This window comes from Ptychodera flava, chromosome 12 (genome assembly GCF_041260155.1).
Source record: "Ptychodera flava strain L36383 chromosome 12, AS_Pfla_20210202, whole genome shotgun sequence".
Taxonomy (NCBI): domain Eukaryota; kingdom Metazoa; phylum Hemichordata; class Enteropneusta; family Ptychoderidae; genus Ptychodera; species Ptychodera flava.
The window spans coordinates 31392681-31407802 of record NC_091939.1 but is presented as its reverse complement, the minus strand read 5'-3'; the positions used below and the strand labels follow the sequence as shown (position 1 = coordinate 31407802).

Genomic DNA, 15122 nt, shown 5'->3' with positions numbered 1-15122 from the left:
TACTCTTGCTGTACATTATTTTGTAAATTTGATAAATACTTGTATTTAACTTTTCTAAGGGGGTCAGTCAAAATTTCTGATTTACAGAGGGGTGTCACTCCAATTCATCATGGTTGGTAAGAGGGGTACCCGAAATTTCGGGGTTTCCGATGAAATTCCTCCGACACCCGGCTGTAAATAATGACGCTCCCTTATATGATGACAATTTTTCATTTACAAAATATTTGTTAAATTTCGTTTGATAATATTACCACAGATTATTGGGATTAGCGGGTAAAAACTGCATCACTTCTCGCTGGCTTTTTAATGTATTCATATGAAGCTGAGTTCCTTCAAGCCCTATGCAAGTCATGCTCAAAAAGCAATTGCGAGACATTTTAACAACGCGTACAGGTATATTGACGATCTGTTGAGCTCGGATAATCAAACCAAATTAACTAGAACAGTTCTAGATCAAATTTATCCTGATCGGTTAGAGGTTAGAAAACAACAGATAGTAGGAACTCAGCTTAATGTCTTGACCTGTTGCTCCAAAATTGATACAAATGGGCTATACACTAAGATATATGACAAAATTGATGATTCTAATTTTGAAATCATAAATAATCCTTACTTGTTGAGTAATATGCGCCAGCTTAAGCTTATGTTGTGTATAGCTTTGAGATTATGAAATACTGTAGGATTCGTGGTTCGTATGTGAATTTCCGGAGTAAATAAGCTGTAAACTAGTGAGACAGGGATATTTGGAAAGTAGACTGACAAGATCTTTCAAAATGTTTCTTTGGCTGATATCAAGATACAGTAAACATATATGAGACTCCTGTTACTCAAGTGATAAGTAACAACATACTTAACGGTAAATTGATTAAGTGATACATTAATATGCATCATTAACAGATCTGCCAGTCTGTCAGTCTTTGAATAATCCTGACGGGTGTAGCAGGGTAAACTTACCCATTCCCGACGCCCGAAATTGCAAACAAAACTCTCATGGACCTGGTAATAAATGTTATATCTTCGACAGATATGATTATTAGACTTATTTTGATGCCATGATACAAGGCGCTTTTAATCAGTGATCTACCTGCCTCTTTTTCAAGTATTGTTCACATATGACTAATACAATGGTAATAAATTTCTTCATATAACTTAGAGTTTAGTATGGCTTACATTGTTAACGTGATTTATCACTAACTTAAGGATTGTCGAATAGCTTGACAATAGATGTCCCGAATTGTATGTTTTAATTTGATGAGCTTTGATGGCAATATTTACCACTATTAAAGTACATATTTCAATATGTTTGATGTTGACTTATTACATATTTGAAAGTTTATATTTTACTCCACCCACAACTCGCTTTCTCTTTAAAATGTCGCACATTCTGTGGGATCTAAAACTTTAAAACAAGATGCCTGTCTGCGTTCATTGCATCACTAACTTCAACCTCACAGCAATAAACGCCTGTGTAATTTCCTTGTATTTCTTCATTCAAAAAAGTAATATCGATGTCTATCATACTGTTAAGTGGTGTAAGCCCTATTTAATTGCCAAATAATGATAAAGTCCGGATCATTTATCCAACAGTAACACCGTTTCTTACAGTGTAACACTTGCGTCTTCCACCCCTGATAAACGAATGGCGATCGGGTATAAAGTCTCCCAAGCAAACTGAAACGTGCAGCTTGATTAATTTGTTGAACTTTTAAGATGTAAGGTGTTCTTGTTCTAATACTTTGCAAATTTCTGTCGCTCTTTTCTTGTTTCGGAAGTTTGTTTTGCTTTCTGCTATTCAATGGAGATTTTTCATGCACCTCGGATCTTGCCTTCTGTCAATGACAAAATTGTGCTTTTTCAGCTTTATTTGGTATCTTTCCTCATGTTGCTGTGATATAGCTACCTGTTTGCTTTTATTTTCACCAGTTACCTCCGTCTCGCTTCGGCTTCAGTGTCATAGCCATTTTGCAGTTTTTGCTATTTTTATAGTGCCCAACTTTGCTTAGTTTTTTCAGTAAATGATCATCATTTTTATTACCTTTTTGTCTGATTTCAATTTTGCTTTTCGTCTCAAAAATTGAAATGATTTGATATGTAATTTTTATTTACAGTAGATGTAAACTAATCAATAACATTGGACTTGGGGATTAATGTCAGCAAGCAACGAGTCGCGTTTACGTGCGTATGAAACTGCTGAGTTGACGACCTCTGTCCTGTCAGTCGCTGGCGGTCAGTGCACTTCGGTGATGACTAGCAGAACATGTGTAACCTATTCAATCCATAATAGTCTACTCCATAAACCTGAGTGCAAAAACTTAAAAATTTATTGCGTGGTGAAAAAACACATGCTAGCACAGTTTTTAATATCCAAATATCAAAGTTAAACATATCATACATAACACAACTGGCAACATGAATGAAGCATGTAAACACGGCATATTAATCAGTTTTGGTTGCTTGATTAACATCTTCTTTGCCATATGCAAAATTCTCAAAATCATTCCACCCTCTCAATTGCTGACAAACTCTCTAGTGCTTCATTACATTTTATCGATTTCGATACTAACTCTGAGCTTCGATCCAAGGGCCACCTTAGCGACACATAGCAAATAATGGTCTAGGCAACAATATAAGTCATTAGTGTAATTACAGAAACAGGGACTGAAATAAAATCACGCAAAAACTCTACAAGAATCTTGTCAAGTGTTTCAGGCTCTCTGAACCCGACACCCCATGATTTGTTTTTGCCAACAAGTTTCTCGAAATAAATCCACATTTGTCTGAAGTTTTAATTTTTACAGATTTTATTCTTCTGAAGAGGCTTTACTTCGGGCTCTGAAGCACACATGGTCACTTTGTTAAAGTCAGAGTCATCTTAAGACCAAACTAAGTCACGCTGAGGAATGTAAACGTTGTAAAGAGTAAATGTATATGCATGCAGCCCTAATTTCTCGTGTTTCAGGAAACGCTGCGACAAGTTTTTCTGTGAACAATTCCTTTTTACGCAATAGTCAGTATTATATTATAGCTTTGTCAATGCAAGTAAATTTTGTGACATCATACTCTCAGATTATTACTGATAATGCATCCGACTATCCAGCATTGTAGCCAAAGATGTTATCTACATCTACAAATTCACTGGCATTGCAAAACTATAAACTAATAGCAATAATGTACCCATACATAATGTACCCATCCAAACACATAATGGACCCGAGAAAACTTTACTCTCCATAATGTACTCGGCTTCGCCTCTTACATTATGATGTCTGAAGTTTGCTTTCGTCCATTATGGGCCGGGAGGGATGCATTATTTAATAGCCAAATAAATCAAACAGTATCGTTTGGAATGTATCTAAGCTAGTAAAACAAGACATTCATATCATTAGTGAACTGCTGAAATCTGAATAAAGAAGCAGACTTTGTTAATGTATGGTAGAAAAACGCAAAGCATAATAATGAAAGAAAAACGTTATTTTAAACGCGTGACAATATGTCTTCGAAAACTTTCGGATTGTATAAAACGCTTTTGTACAAAAATATTATGGGAAAAATTTTGAATTAAGACGACACAGATCCTTCGGCAAAAATACGCTTTTTTATACGACCATATTGTGAAAATATTTGGAATCGTCAATTGTCATTGTATACTCCACTTATATGGAGAAGCCGCTGGATTAATCAAATTATTTCCTAATTCTATGATAGGAAATTAACTGAATTTAATTTTAAACTTATTCATAATATTTTGCCATGTGGTATAAACTTATTGAAATGGAAAATGACTGAAGATAACAAATGCTGTCTGTGTAATGTACCTGATTCCTATTGTATTTAAAATGTCAACTTTTGGGGAATTTCTGACATTACTTTTCTGTTTTCTTTAACAAACTTGATATACAACACGAAGTTAAATTTACGTACAATTATTCTTGTACACATATCCTCATTATAGTTTGTTAACTTTATCATTACAGTCGCAAAATATTGTGCGTTTTCTTCTTTGGTTCACTTGAGACATGAGTTTAACAGCCCAAGGTCAAGAGTGAGTTTTGACGTGTTCAATAGATATTTGCACTTCATGTATCAAATACACAAGACGAATAATAATTCTGAGTTCTTGAGATTTTGGTAGAAACTATTCCGGTAAAGACATTTTTGCTGAGAGAAAAATAATACATATAAAAACAAAAGGGGAGAATTTCCATACATGTTCACTGCAGTAATTTAAACTTTGATGTATCACAGTCTACATTGTATCAGCTTTTCTCAGTTTTGTAACTCTTCCTTTGACTGCAATAAAATATTGATAAACAAAAAAATTTCGGATAAACTGTTTTCAAAACAAAAAGGGTCTAGTTTTACTCATAAATGGATTTAAGTTTGATTGTACAATTTTTGCTCTTCCAAAGGTTAATTTCCAGTGCTAGGTTATATCAAGATTTCAAAACTTTAAAATACTTATGGCAAATGTCAAATACTAATCAGACTAAATAAGGAATTGGTAAGAAAATACAACACTTGATCTCTCTCTCTCTCTCTCTCTCTCTCTCTCTCTCTCTCTCTCTCTCTCTCTCTCTCTGTTTTCGCGTCAGGAAAATGTGTCATCAGTGGAACAACTTTACCCTGCCTTTAATATCCGATTTCTTTCCCGTATTTCATGAAGTATTATTTCAATCTTCTTTAATACACCCTAGCCGATTGACGAATGGTCCGAAAAGCTCTAAATCGATTCATATTGTATAATAAATAATATAGGTGTATTTTATGAACGCAAGCCTCAACTGAATGCCTGTATAGAAAACTATGTTACAATGAAACAATTAGCTAACCCGGGTAACCCATCGATGACACACCGCAAAGTCAGCGACAACACTCTATGGGTAGTAAAGTACAGGTGGAATGAAGAGCGCCTCATTGTCGTACCAGTGTGCTGGTATGCGGCGTACGCGAGGTCTAATTTCGGTATGTTGCGAACCGCTGTTATGCTAAACAGTGATCATCACATAATTACATTCATTCAAATTACATAATGACGATATTGTAAAATTGTCAACTGACGTAATAATAACGATTATTACTTATGTCCAAGCAACTGTTATGCCGATCTTTGTTTCTAATGTCTTGAATGGTTCGGTATCGCTTACAGAACGATTCTGGGTTTTCACTGTTCTCATCTGATTCCTGATTCCTAACTGGAAAAATGTTCATCTTTGAATAGCACTGTGTCACTCCAACGATACCGTGTATGGCGCGCTTATTATTTACATCTGTTTGTACGATTTCTAAGCTGCAGTGAAAAATATATCTGACAAGCTCCAAGCTGTCAAAACGTTTCTCATGCTTAAAATAAAAAACTGTACATGTACCGAAGTTGACAAAAATGAACTGTGTAGGGATTGGTTAGGTATATAGAGAAGACAATTTCAAGAAATCTTTTTTGTTCGGTCGCTAAAAGGAGAATTTTCGTGTAATTTTGGTTAATTCGAATAATGGACTTGGCTTATTTTTACAACATTTGCCTGATTGGCTCATGCAGATGCATCTACACAACCCAGTTCATGATTCCATCATCGCTATCCCATGCCACTTTTTTCGTCTTACGAGACGTTTCGCGTTAGCAAACGGTTTTACATCCGTACACCTTGTACGAGTTATAGTTATGGATTACGCATTCCTTACAGCTATAGCCACATCCGTAGCATCGGTTACCATATGTATGAGTTCCCGTTGCGGAACCTTCTACCTTGGAGACAAGACCCTGACAGGCTCCACACTGAAAGTTAACCAAATGAAAGCACAATTAACTCGTTGAGGTTAAATTAGCAAGAGCTTCGATCAAACCTTCGCTTGTTCAATTCATCGAGGTTATGCGCACCATGGATATAAAAATAAACTAAACTTTTGTGCGCACATTCAAACTTCCAAATCGAAAGTTGAAAATGTTGAGTTATATAGTTGAAAATTGGGAGTTTGAATGTTGAATGTTGAGTTGTATAGTTGAAAATTGGGAGTTCGAATATTGGCCTTGATTACGCGCCATAGGGGTTCAATTCTTGTCTTGGAAACTTAAACTGATATATACTTTGTCTTGTGATCGCAATCAATCGCTCCCCATAAAAAGAACCATACGCCTAATGGTAAACAGTCATGCTTGAGGAATACATGTCTTAGTGTATACTGACCGAAGGACAGCGCAAGTGCCTTCGACAACCGCGGCGGCGACGCCAACTATCGCCCTCTTCGATGAATAGAAACAAAAGTACAGCAAGCATGACAACACTGGCGAACTTCATCGTAATTTACACCTTGTAAAAAAATAAAAAAGCGATTTTTTTCATCTGTAAACACAACTGCAATTTCCAGTATCTGGTAACCTTCAAGTACCACGCTATTTCATGCATTCAAAGCGTCAGTATTTTTCACAAGATTGTGTACATACACTAGTACATTTTCTATCATGACTTTGTTTTGCAATGGCTCGCTTTGAGACAAAACGTATGTCTTCTTAGGGAAACACCGTTACTGACGCGGAGAAAAGTTAAGGCGACGCTAGTAGCGTCATTAATGTGGCAATGAAGTCTTACCTGAATCCAGTGTATCGCAAAGCCTCCAGAGCAAACGACGTTATAGCAAAGTTCTGATAAGCCGTCAGTATTTATACACAACTGATATAATAGATTCTCTTAACAGAGAAATTGTCAATCTTTCCGGGTTCGTGTGCTCTTCTCAGCTGGTCACACTTTGCGAAGAATGGAGTTTGTTTTCTTTTACAGGTGTGGCCCGAGTAAAATTTGTTTCCTGCAAGAAAATTGTGAGGTCGGCAATCTTACTGTTACAATTATATTCATACACAACATACGCAAGCAATTTACTCCAAAGGCTTGGCAAAATTGTCAGTCTTTCCGAGTTCGTAGACGGTTCTTCGCCTGCTGCACTTCAGGACGAATCGGGTAATTGTGTATTATGTATTTTCCTTTGCAATGGCATTCTATTCGGTTTTTGCTGAATTTTGTTTCTTGCAAGAAAATCTCAAGGTCGGTCAACCTATCTCGAGTTTTACCGCCAATTTCAGTCAGTGATACCTTATCCTCGTTGCCACTTTCTGCTTTCACTCATTGCAATGTCTTTGCATTTGGAAACTATATATCATCAAAGACAAAGTTTCAACAATATAAATTAATCCCTAAGATGAGAGCACTGATTTTGCTACTTCTACGCAAAATTCTGCGGCACAAAGTCTGATTTACATCGCAGAAAGTCTACGTAGTTAGTCGATGTAAAAAACCATCGATATCTTTCAGAAGTATTCTCGAAGGATAGCATTAAAATAACTTGCACAAGGAGAGCAATTGCTATTTATGCATGTATTTACATCTTTGACACATTAACAAGATTCATAGTCGGAAAAGTTTGGAATGCATGCGGATACTCGGTCCCTTCAAAGACTGCATTTACCATAGACACCAGTGCTGCATTCACAAACACCTCTGGAGGGACGGGAAAATTGAGGAGTGATTTGAAAATACTAAGTGTATGTTGAAGGATTTGAAAAGATATTGGGGACGTAAAGGGGGCTCGAAATGAAAGTGTCTTTGCATGATTGATATGAAATATGTTTTGAGTTGTTTCTTAAATACAAATTTGCAAAAAGTAAATTGTATTGAAAAACATTCTTTGGGTGTATTCATTGTTAAAATGACAAACACTAACATGAGGGTATTTTCTCACATATATAGGCATTAACCAAGATCACATGGAATTGCTCGATCTTCTGGGTTCTATGTGTCAACAGATGGATTAATTTAGTTTTTACCCGGGAGTACAAAGATTACAGTGAGCCGCTTCTTCCATAGCGCAATAAGCTTATCTGGGACTTATAAAACAGCCCATCCACAACTTTTGCAGTATTTTCTAGCACAGACTGGACACCAAACGTATGAGCTTACAGTTGCAAAGTTGAATGGTAGCTATTGATAACCGTACTGAAAACAGCTTGTAACACCCCGTTTCAGTGCGTTGGCATTGGAACAGTGGAAAGCACACTGCGCTACTTTCAATAGCACACAAATGAATAGTATACACATTATCTCTGGCCTTTCAGTACTGAACAGCTCAGATTTATGTTTTGTGTATCTACTGCAGTTTCTTGCTCTAATCCCAGACGTGTGATGAAAAGTCCAGTTTTAGCTTATCCACACAGTCATATGTGTACAGTCAGCTTTGTTATTGTTTAAAATTGAATTCAAGTCCTGACATAACAATTATTACTCTCTTTACACAGAATATTTTTGCCAAATACAATGCCTGTTATTCTGGCATTAACCGTGGGGAGTAGAACAAAACAACTGCAGTTGATACACAGCACAAAGCGTACAGAAAAATTGGCCAAAAGGTAAATCATGTTAACTATGTTCATTTCCTGACAGGTGAGTGAAGTGATCCTGTTTTCAAAGCTTTTTGAACGCTGTATTTCTGTTTCACAAAGTGAAGTTTTCCTGTAAGAGAAAATATGTCAAAATCAGCATCCTCCTACCCTGGAAGAAAAAACGCACTCGCACACTCCGAAAAATTCTTTCAATTTCAAGACCAGGCCAGTTTGATTTTTAGGTGATTTCAAAATTATAGCAAGTCAGAAGGGAGGTACTTGAATGCCTTTTGAGTGTGTTAGGAGGCATTCAAAAAAATCAGAGAACATTTTTTGAGATTCTTCCGGCCCCTGCTCCCTCCAGTGGTGTTTGTGAATGCAGCCTGGAGCTCAAATGTCTATACATAAACACAGACACTCTCCGCCAGTAGCCACAAAGGCACCTTATGTCTATGATAAATAGCAATGTCCAATCGGCGCCTCCTTAGCTCAGTGGTTAGAGCACTGGTCTTGTAAACCAGGGGTCGTGAGTTCGAATCTCACAGGGGGCTATAGCAGTCTATGTTTGTCCATGCTATCTTTTACCATGACATGACGAAAAAGTTGCAAACGTGTCGAACATTTGCCTTTTGTATGATTTAATGGCTTTGCAAGACCTTGCACCGTTATGAGTGGTACAACGTTACGTTATTAGCCGAAATGAACCCTTAGCCCTAATTTTACTGTGTTGTTTAGATCTGGCTCAAGTCGGAGATTTTGCAAAGTGTAATTATTTTAGTAAGCTATAACGCATCAGCGTTACGTTTATTTGAAACGCTTTGACCTTGATGACCGTAATACGATTGTACCCTGCCTTTATCTAGGTTCATTATTCTTTGACGTCTGTGTGCGCATATGGCTGGAATCACCTCGCAACGACACCACATCGCATTAAAAAATATTCACCACCTCGTAGCAAATCTATGTGTTCCTTGAATGTGAACTTCATCGTAAGCTGATATGCAGCCAACAGCAACGCAAACAGACAGCTACGGCGGCTGTCGGTGCACGCAATAAGCTGTAACACGGACCGACAAAACTTGTATGGAAAATGTCGTAGAAGTGAGCAGTGGGTGGTACACATTACCGGGAAATAGTTTGAAGCACTAAATCTTCCGCCGACGTTTCTGCTCTGAGTTAAACTACTGTAATACACCAGACAACGAGGTGCGATTTTAGTCGAACCTTCCGGATCGGTAGATTTTCGTAAAGTATATTCATTTTGGCGGGAAAAGAGTATAGGGAAATTGTAAAGTTCTGAGAACCTGAGCAGCTGAGACAGGAGGAGATCGTGAATATTGCGGATGGGTGTAAGATTGTGGCTCTCACTTTTGGGGGACATGTTAGACCTACTAATATCGACCCAGTAACAATTATACTAACCTATGTATTGATGATTACAATCAAATATTACCATTCATTAGCGGTATTTTACTGCTGTCCTTTTGTTTGTGGTATATTTCAGCTTCCATCATGGCACCCTGGGCAAGCGGATATTACTAAACAAGCAAGACTGTACACGTCTCGCTCAGGTGCTAAACGGCAGCGTAAGTAGCCCAGGCACCGTACGGTTACCTTGGCCTACTTTATGTTAGGGCATTCAGTATGTAATTACAGCCTTGAATAAACACTTACACGCATTTACGTTATTTTCTTTTCCGTTTATTTCTGTTTATCTCTTCTGACCGTTTTAAATGGAATAAGATCTGTTCACCGGGAATTGATGTCCCTTTGTATAACTCCTTGCCTCGCAGAGTTTCCGGGTTCATAGGTAAGAACTAGACTGGGCCCAGTTACTGGTTGGTATTTTCCTTCAATTTACTTGTTTTCATCTTTATATGCCCACAGACTTGGGGCAAATCTAGGAAAGAACGTAAGTTCAAGCGATCGCATTTCGACCACAAACCTACACTTGGTTTCGTTGTTTTTTTTATGAGAAGCCATATTTCTCAATGTCACAATAATAAACTCAACAGATAGTCAACATGTCTCAAACTTCAATTATTCTGCTTCCTTAAGGTGCCATTGTGAGTTCATCTTTATAATATATTGTCAAAGTTGTACATATTAGCCCTGTTTGACCCAAAGAATAGAAATAAATAATACAAGACATTTTTTAAATTTGAGTTGTTCCTGGATAATACCATTTTTTATAATTGATCGAATAGAAAAAAAGAAACGCATTTTAACGTCGAGATTGCATGCATACCTCTTGAGTAATCGGGCTTCTCAGAGTCCGCCAGTAGTGTCCTATCGCAGCGAACTCTCTGCTATTATCGATAAATCGATATTGAATGGAAGCAAACGAGTGAATGAATAAACCATACCAATACACACTACCTCGTCATCGTCGTAGCGGCAGAGACAGTACATCCATGCAGTCACTGTCAAGTTTCAACTTTCAGCTTTATCCCTTCCAAAACCAAAAATTGAACGACTCATGCACGATGTCGGAACGTAAGTTTCCGTGACACATTTAAAAATACAGATTTTCTTCTTTTATTCGTAAGTTAGTTCTTATCGACTTTATTCATGCAGGCTTGTAGAAGAGAAAATTAGAACTAATTCGAGTAAATTCTCCCTTTTATTAAATGGGATTTGTGTAAGCTTCCCAAAGCACCGATATTTTTCTGATATTTTGAAATTTACATCTGATTGAGTCTGTTATTGGTATTAAAACTAGAGATTTCTTCAATGAATTCATTGTGACTTCCAGATTGTTCATGACGTGTGAATCTAAATTAAAAATTCGTCAATGAAGTCATTCGATGTTTCTGATGTGACCAAGCCGCTACACGTGCAATTTACATAAAAGGCAAATCCTATTAGAGTCAGATTCCAAACTCATTAGCAGCAGTCGTGTGAGTTAGCAGACGACATACCCTGTGTGGGATGACACAAAGGAACCCGCAAAGATACGAATTTGTTGGAAAATGAACACAATTTGATGGTTAAGTTATGTATTAATTTTATACTTAGGCGTAGGTCACTGAACAACAGTAAATGTGAAGAGGCTTTCCAATCACTTGATGGAGATTGTATAGAGTTCTGTCGAAAAAATAAAACAAGCGATGCCTGAAAGGGAATTTCAACAAAATGTAACGTTAATCCAACACCGCATCTTGCTGGCGATTCATCGACTACCCTAACACCCAGCCGGGTAGCTGCCAATCTTTCTCTCGTCTGAATATACCCCGCATATCCGCCCTGGACTTTTCTAATTGCGTTTGCACTGTCTGTGGAAGTCAGTCCTCTCGTTCTGTGTCCAATATCTTTCTTTCGATCGACCCATCACTTGATTGATCCATCCTTCCATCAAATTGATAGAATTCTATCGATTGATCCATCGATCGATCGATCTATCGATGGATCTATCTATCTATGGATCTATCAGCCGATCGGTCGATCACTATCTATCGAATATCGAGAGATCTATCAATCATCGATAGTTATATCGATCTATCTTTCTATCTATCTATAGATCGATCGATCTATCTATTGTTCCTCATGAATCGCTTGATCAGATACGTTATCAGTTAATTGATACGTTATCGGTTACTTTGATATGGTATTGTTAACTATCATAATGCTACGTTTATCAGTTGATTTTTAAATATAATCCGTATTTTTCTCTATTGGACGTCATCGTATACGAGTGTTTTTCGCGGAACCGTACAACTTCGAGCCGAAGGCGTGAAGTTGTGCAGCTCCGCGAAAAACACTCGTATACGATGACATCAAACAGAGAAAAATTCCATGGGATTATATTTATCACATGAACCGTCTTCTTTTTTTTCTTTTCACGTGGATGGATCAAAATTATTGTAACAAATTGATTTACGCGGATTATTTTTCATTTAATGAGTAAAGCGACCCGTCACACAGGAGATTTGCAAAATGTTTACAGGTATACTTTCATTCATAAATCCGATCAAGTTGAAATTTTGATACATCGAATGGTATATCCACCAATCCGACATACGGATTCGATCACGTGAGCGTGTCAATCATTGTCTCGCGCTGGCCCGATGCGAAGATAAGTCGGCCATCGGCGGACATAGCTTTCACCGCCCTAGCAACGGATAGCCATAATATTTGAGATATTTAGAATATTTACAAATATAGTTATGAAGTAAATACAATAGAAAAACAGTAAAACAGTACATCCGTTGAGTCACTCCCAAGTTTCGGTTTAATCCCTTCTCAAACCAAAAATTGAACGTGAGGGATATGAGAGTGTTAGTCTCCCAGACCAGTTTTAAAACAACACTATATTCTTCTTGAATTCGTATATTACAGTTCTGACCGACTTTATTCATGCATTGCAGGCTTGAAAAGATATAAATAAGAGCGATTTCATGTTAATTCCTTATTTCATTAAATGGAATTTGCGTAAACTTTCCCAGGCACCAGTATTTTGCTGATAGTTAAAATTTAAATCAATTAAGTCTGCATTCGTACTTAGGCTGCGTTCAAAATATGGTGAGGGGTGCAGGAGAAATCGCGATAGCAATGTTATTTTTTTCAAATCCCCCTCAATAACCTCAAAAATTTCCAAGTCGCCCAGTCTATATGATCAAAAGTTTTCAAGTCCCCTCAAATTATCATATAGTCGCATTATGAATGCACGCAGAGTAAAATAAATGTGTATTGTGTAGTTCTGCACGCAGATATTCCACGCTACCTCTTATCAGCAGGTTGTACCTACGTGTATAGGGCAAGTTCTTAAATTGATTCATTTTTAAATGCATCAGTGGACTTTTTGGGTTTATCAGTCTAGCCGACTTGAGTTTATCCAACCAGTGGCCAGCCAAGTGGCACCAGCTGAAAAGCACACAAAACGACAATCATGAGAGAGTATGTAAATTGAGAATTCGTGGCTATATTTTACCAAACTGTGAAAATCTAAGCACAGTGACCTACCGAAAAATATTTTTTTTTGAAAAGTACAAGACATATACGACTTAGGTCCTACCTACAAATGTTTCACAAAATTAACAATACTGGAAGGTTAAAATATTCCATCCATATTCCATCTTGTGTACAAGGACACGTATGTTTCACTGTAAATTGAGTGTCCTATGACCCAAACTCTTCTTAAACTACATAATCCGACATTACTTGACCATCCAATTAATCGACATTTAATTACTTGACCATTCAATTATCCCAAATTAGTTCCAATCGTATTTGTTAGTAATAATTAAACAAAATCTAGAACCGTTTTGTCACATTTCATGAATTTCATCTCGAAAAAATCTATAAATGATTGAATGCCATTAAATTTTCGTAAAAACGACAAGTTGGTGTTGTAATGGGGCAGAAGCTCCAACTGTTGATTATTTTTCAATATTTCTATGCGACTGCACAGATAAAATTTGTCGAAAAATGAACACAAACTGATAGTGTAGTGCTGTAATTAACTTAATATTTTACAGGCGTAGGTCACTAAACAACAGTATTTGTTGAAAGGCTTCGTAATCACTTGATAGAGATTGTATAGACTTCTGAGTATATAAAACAAGCGATGCCTGAAAGGGAAAGTCAACAAACTTAGACAGTTATCCAGCACGGCATCTTGCTGGTGATTTAACGGCTACCCTAATACCCGGCTGGGTAGCCGCCAACCTTTCTCTCGTCTGAATATCCGGCGTATCCACCCTTGACTTTTCTAATTGCGTTTGCAATTGCTATGGAAGTGCGTGATCTTGTTTGGTGTCCCATATCTGTCAGGCCGTCCACTATGTCCTGTGAATTTATAAAGGGGGTCATTAGTCGTAGACAGGGGTGCTTCTTGTGATTATAGTATTAAAAACAGTAGCAATATCAGCGATATTTACACGGCAATCTACATACTGGTATTTTATATGCGATTTTTAAGCGACTGCTTATTTTCGAGACTTTTCAATAATGTAAGGTTACAATTTCACGATGAGGCGCAGACGAAAACTTGGAAACCTTTGAGGACATACATGACATCCGTCCTATTCCACTACCGACGGCGAGATTTTCTCAAACATTTCAAAATTTTCAACAACATCTATCACCATTTCAATTATGTTGATTTTTCAGAAACTCAAAACAGTTTGAATTCAAAAGTTTGACTTTACCACACGCACTCAGTGCTTTCTCGAGCGGCCTCATGAATACACGACAGGGTAAACATAAATGGATTACGTGAGTGCTACACCGCGGTAAAAATAACCTGAGGCTGGTTGGTGTGTTCACTGGGTCAAGCATTGTCTGGATTTCACACTCTATACATGCAAACTAGATATGGTTAGGGCCGAGCTGCTTGAAGTAGAGGACAATTTCGGTGAAAATTCTAGAGATAGCCTGCAATTTCACAGGAATGGCAATGATGTGATGAGGATGGCAATGATTATGACGACAACAACGATGATGATGATGATGATGATGATGATGATGGTTATGGTGGTGGTGGTGGTGGTGGTGGTGGTGTTTGTGCTTGTGCTTGTGCTGGTGAGGAGGATATTACCTCTTCCATCTTTGTCTCATAGTCAATCAAGTCCGGTATTAACTGGTGATGAAATCGGGTGTTGTTTATTGCATCTTGTATATTTTGTCCTAACCAAAGAGTCCTGGCAGTAATCTGTTTCAAAAGAAGAATCGAGTTGTGAAGACAAAACTGCACCGTATGTTTTACTTAATAATGCAAGTTGATACACTATAGGTAGCGGTAAGAAGCCAAGTGAAT

At 37.4% G+C, this 15122-nt stretch overlaps 2 protein-coding genes and 1 non-coding gene across 4 annotated transcripts in view; 2 read left to right on the top strand and 1 right to left on the bottom strand.

Annotated features, from left to right (window-relative positions):
* LOC139145666 (sulfite oxidase-like) overlaps positions 1-15122 on the top strand; it is a 438941-nt gene that overhangs the window by 262986 nt on the left and 160833 nt on the right. The window lies entirely within an intron of this gene.
* Trnat-ugu (transfer RNA threonine (anticodon UGU)) lies at positions 8844-8916 on the top strand. Its single transcript has one exon. It is a non-coding gene; the product is annotated as a tRNA-Thr (tRNA).
* LOC139145668 (glutathione hydrolase 1 proenzyme-like) overlaps positions 13267-15122 on the bottom strand; it is a 49161-nt gene continuing 47305 nt past the window's right edge. Inside the window, exons 10-11 of the mRNA XM_070716958.1 lie at positions 14904-15017; positions 13267-14152 (exon numbers count right to left, since the gene is read on the bottom strand). Of these exons, the coding sequence (XP_070573059.1) occupies positions 14006-14152; positions 14904-15017 (261 nt within the window). The 3' untranslated portion in view covers positions 13267-14005. The remainder of the gene's footprint in view (positions 14153-14903; positions 15018-15122) is intronic.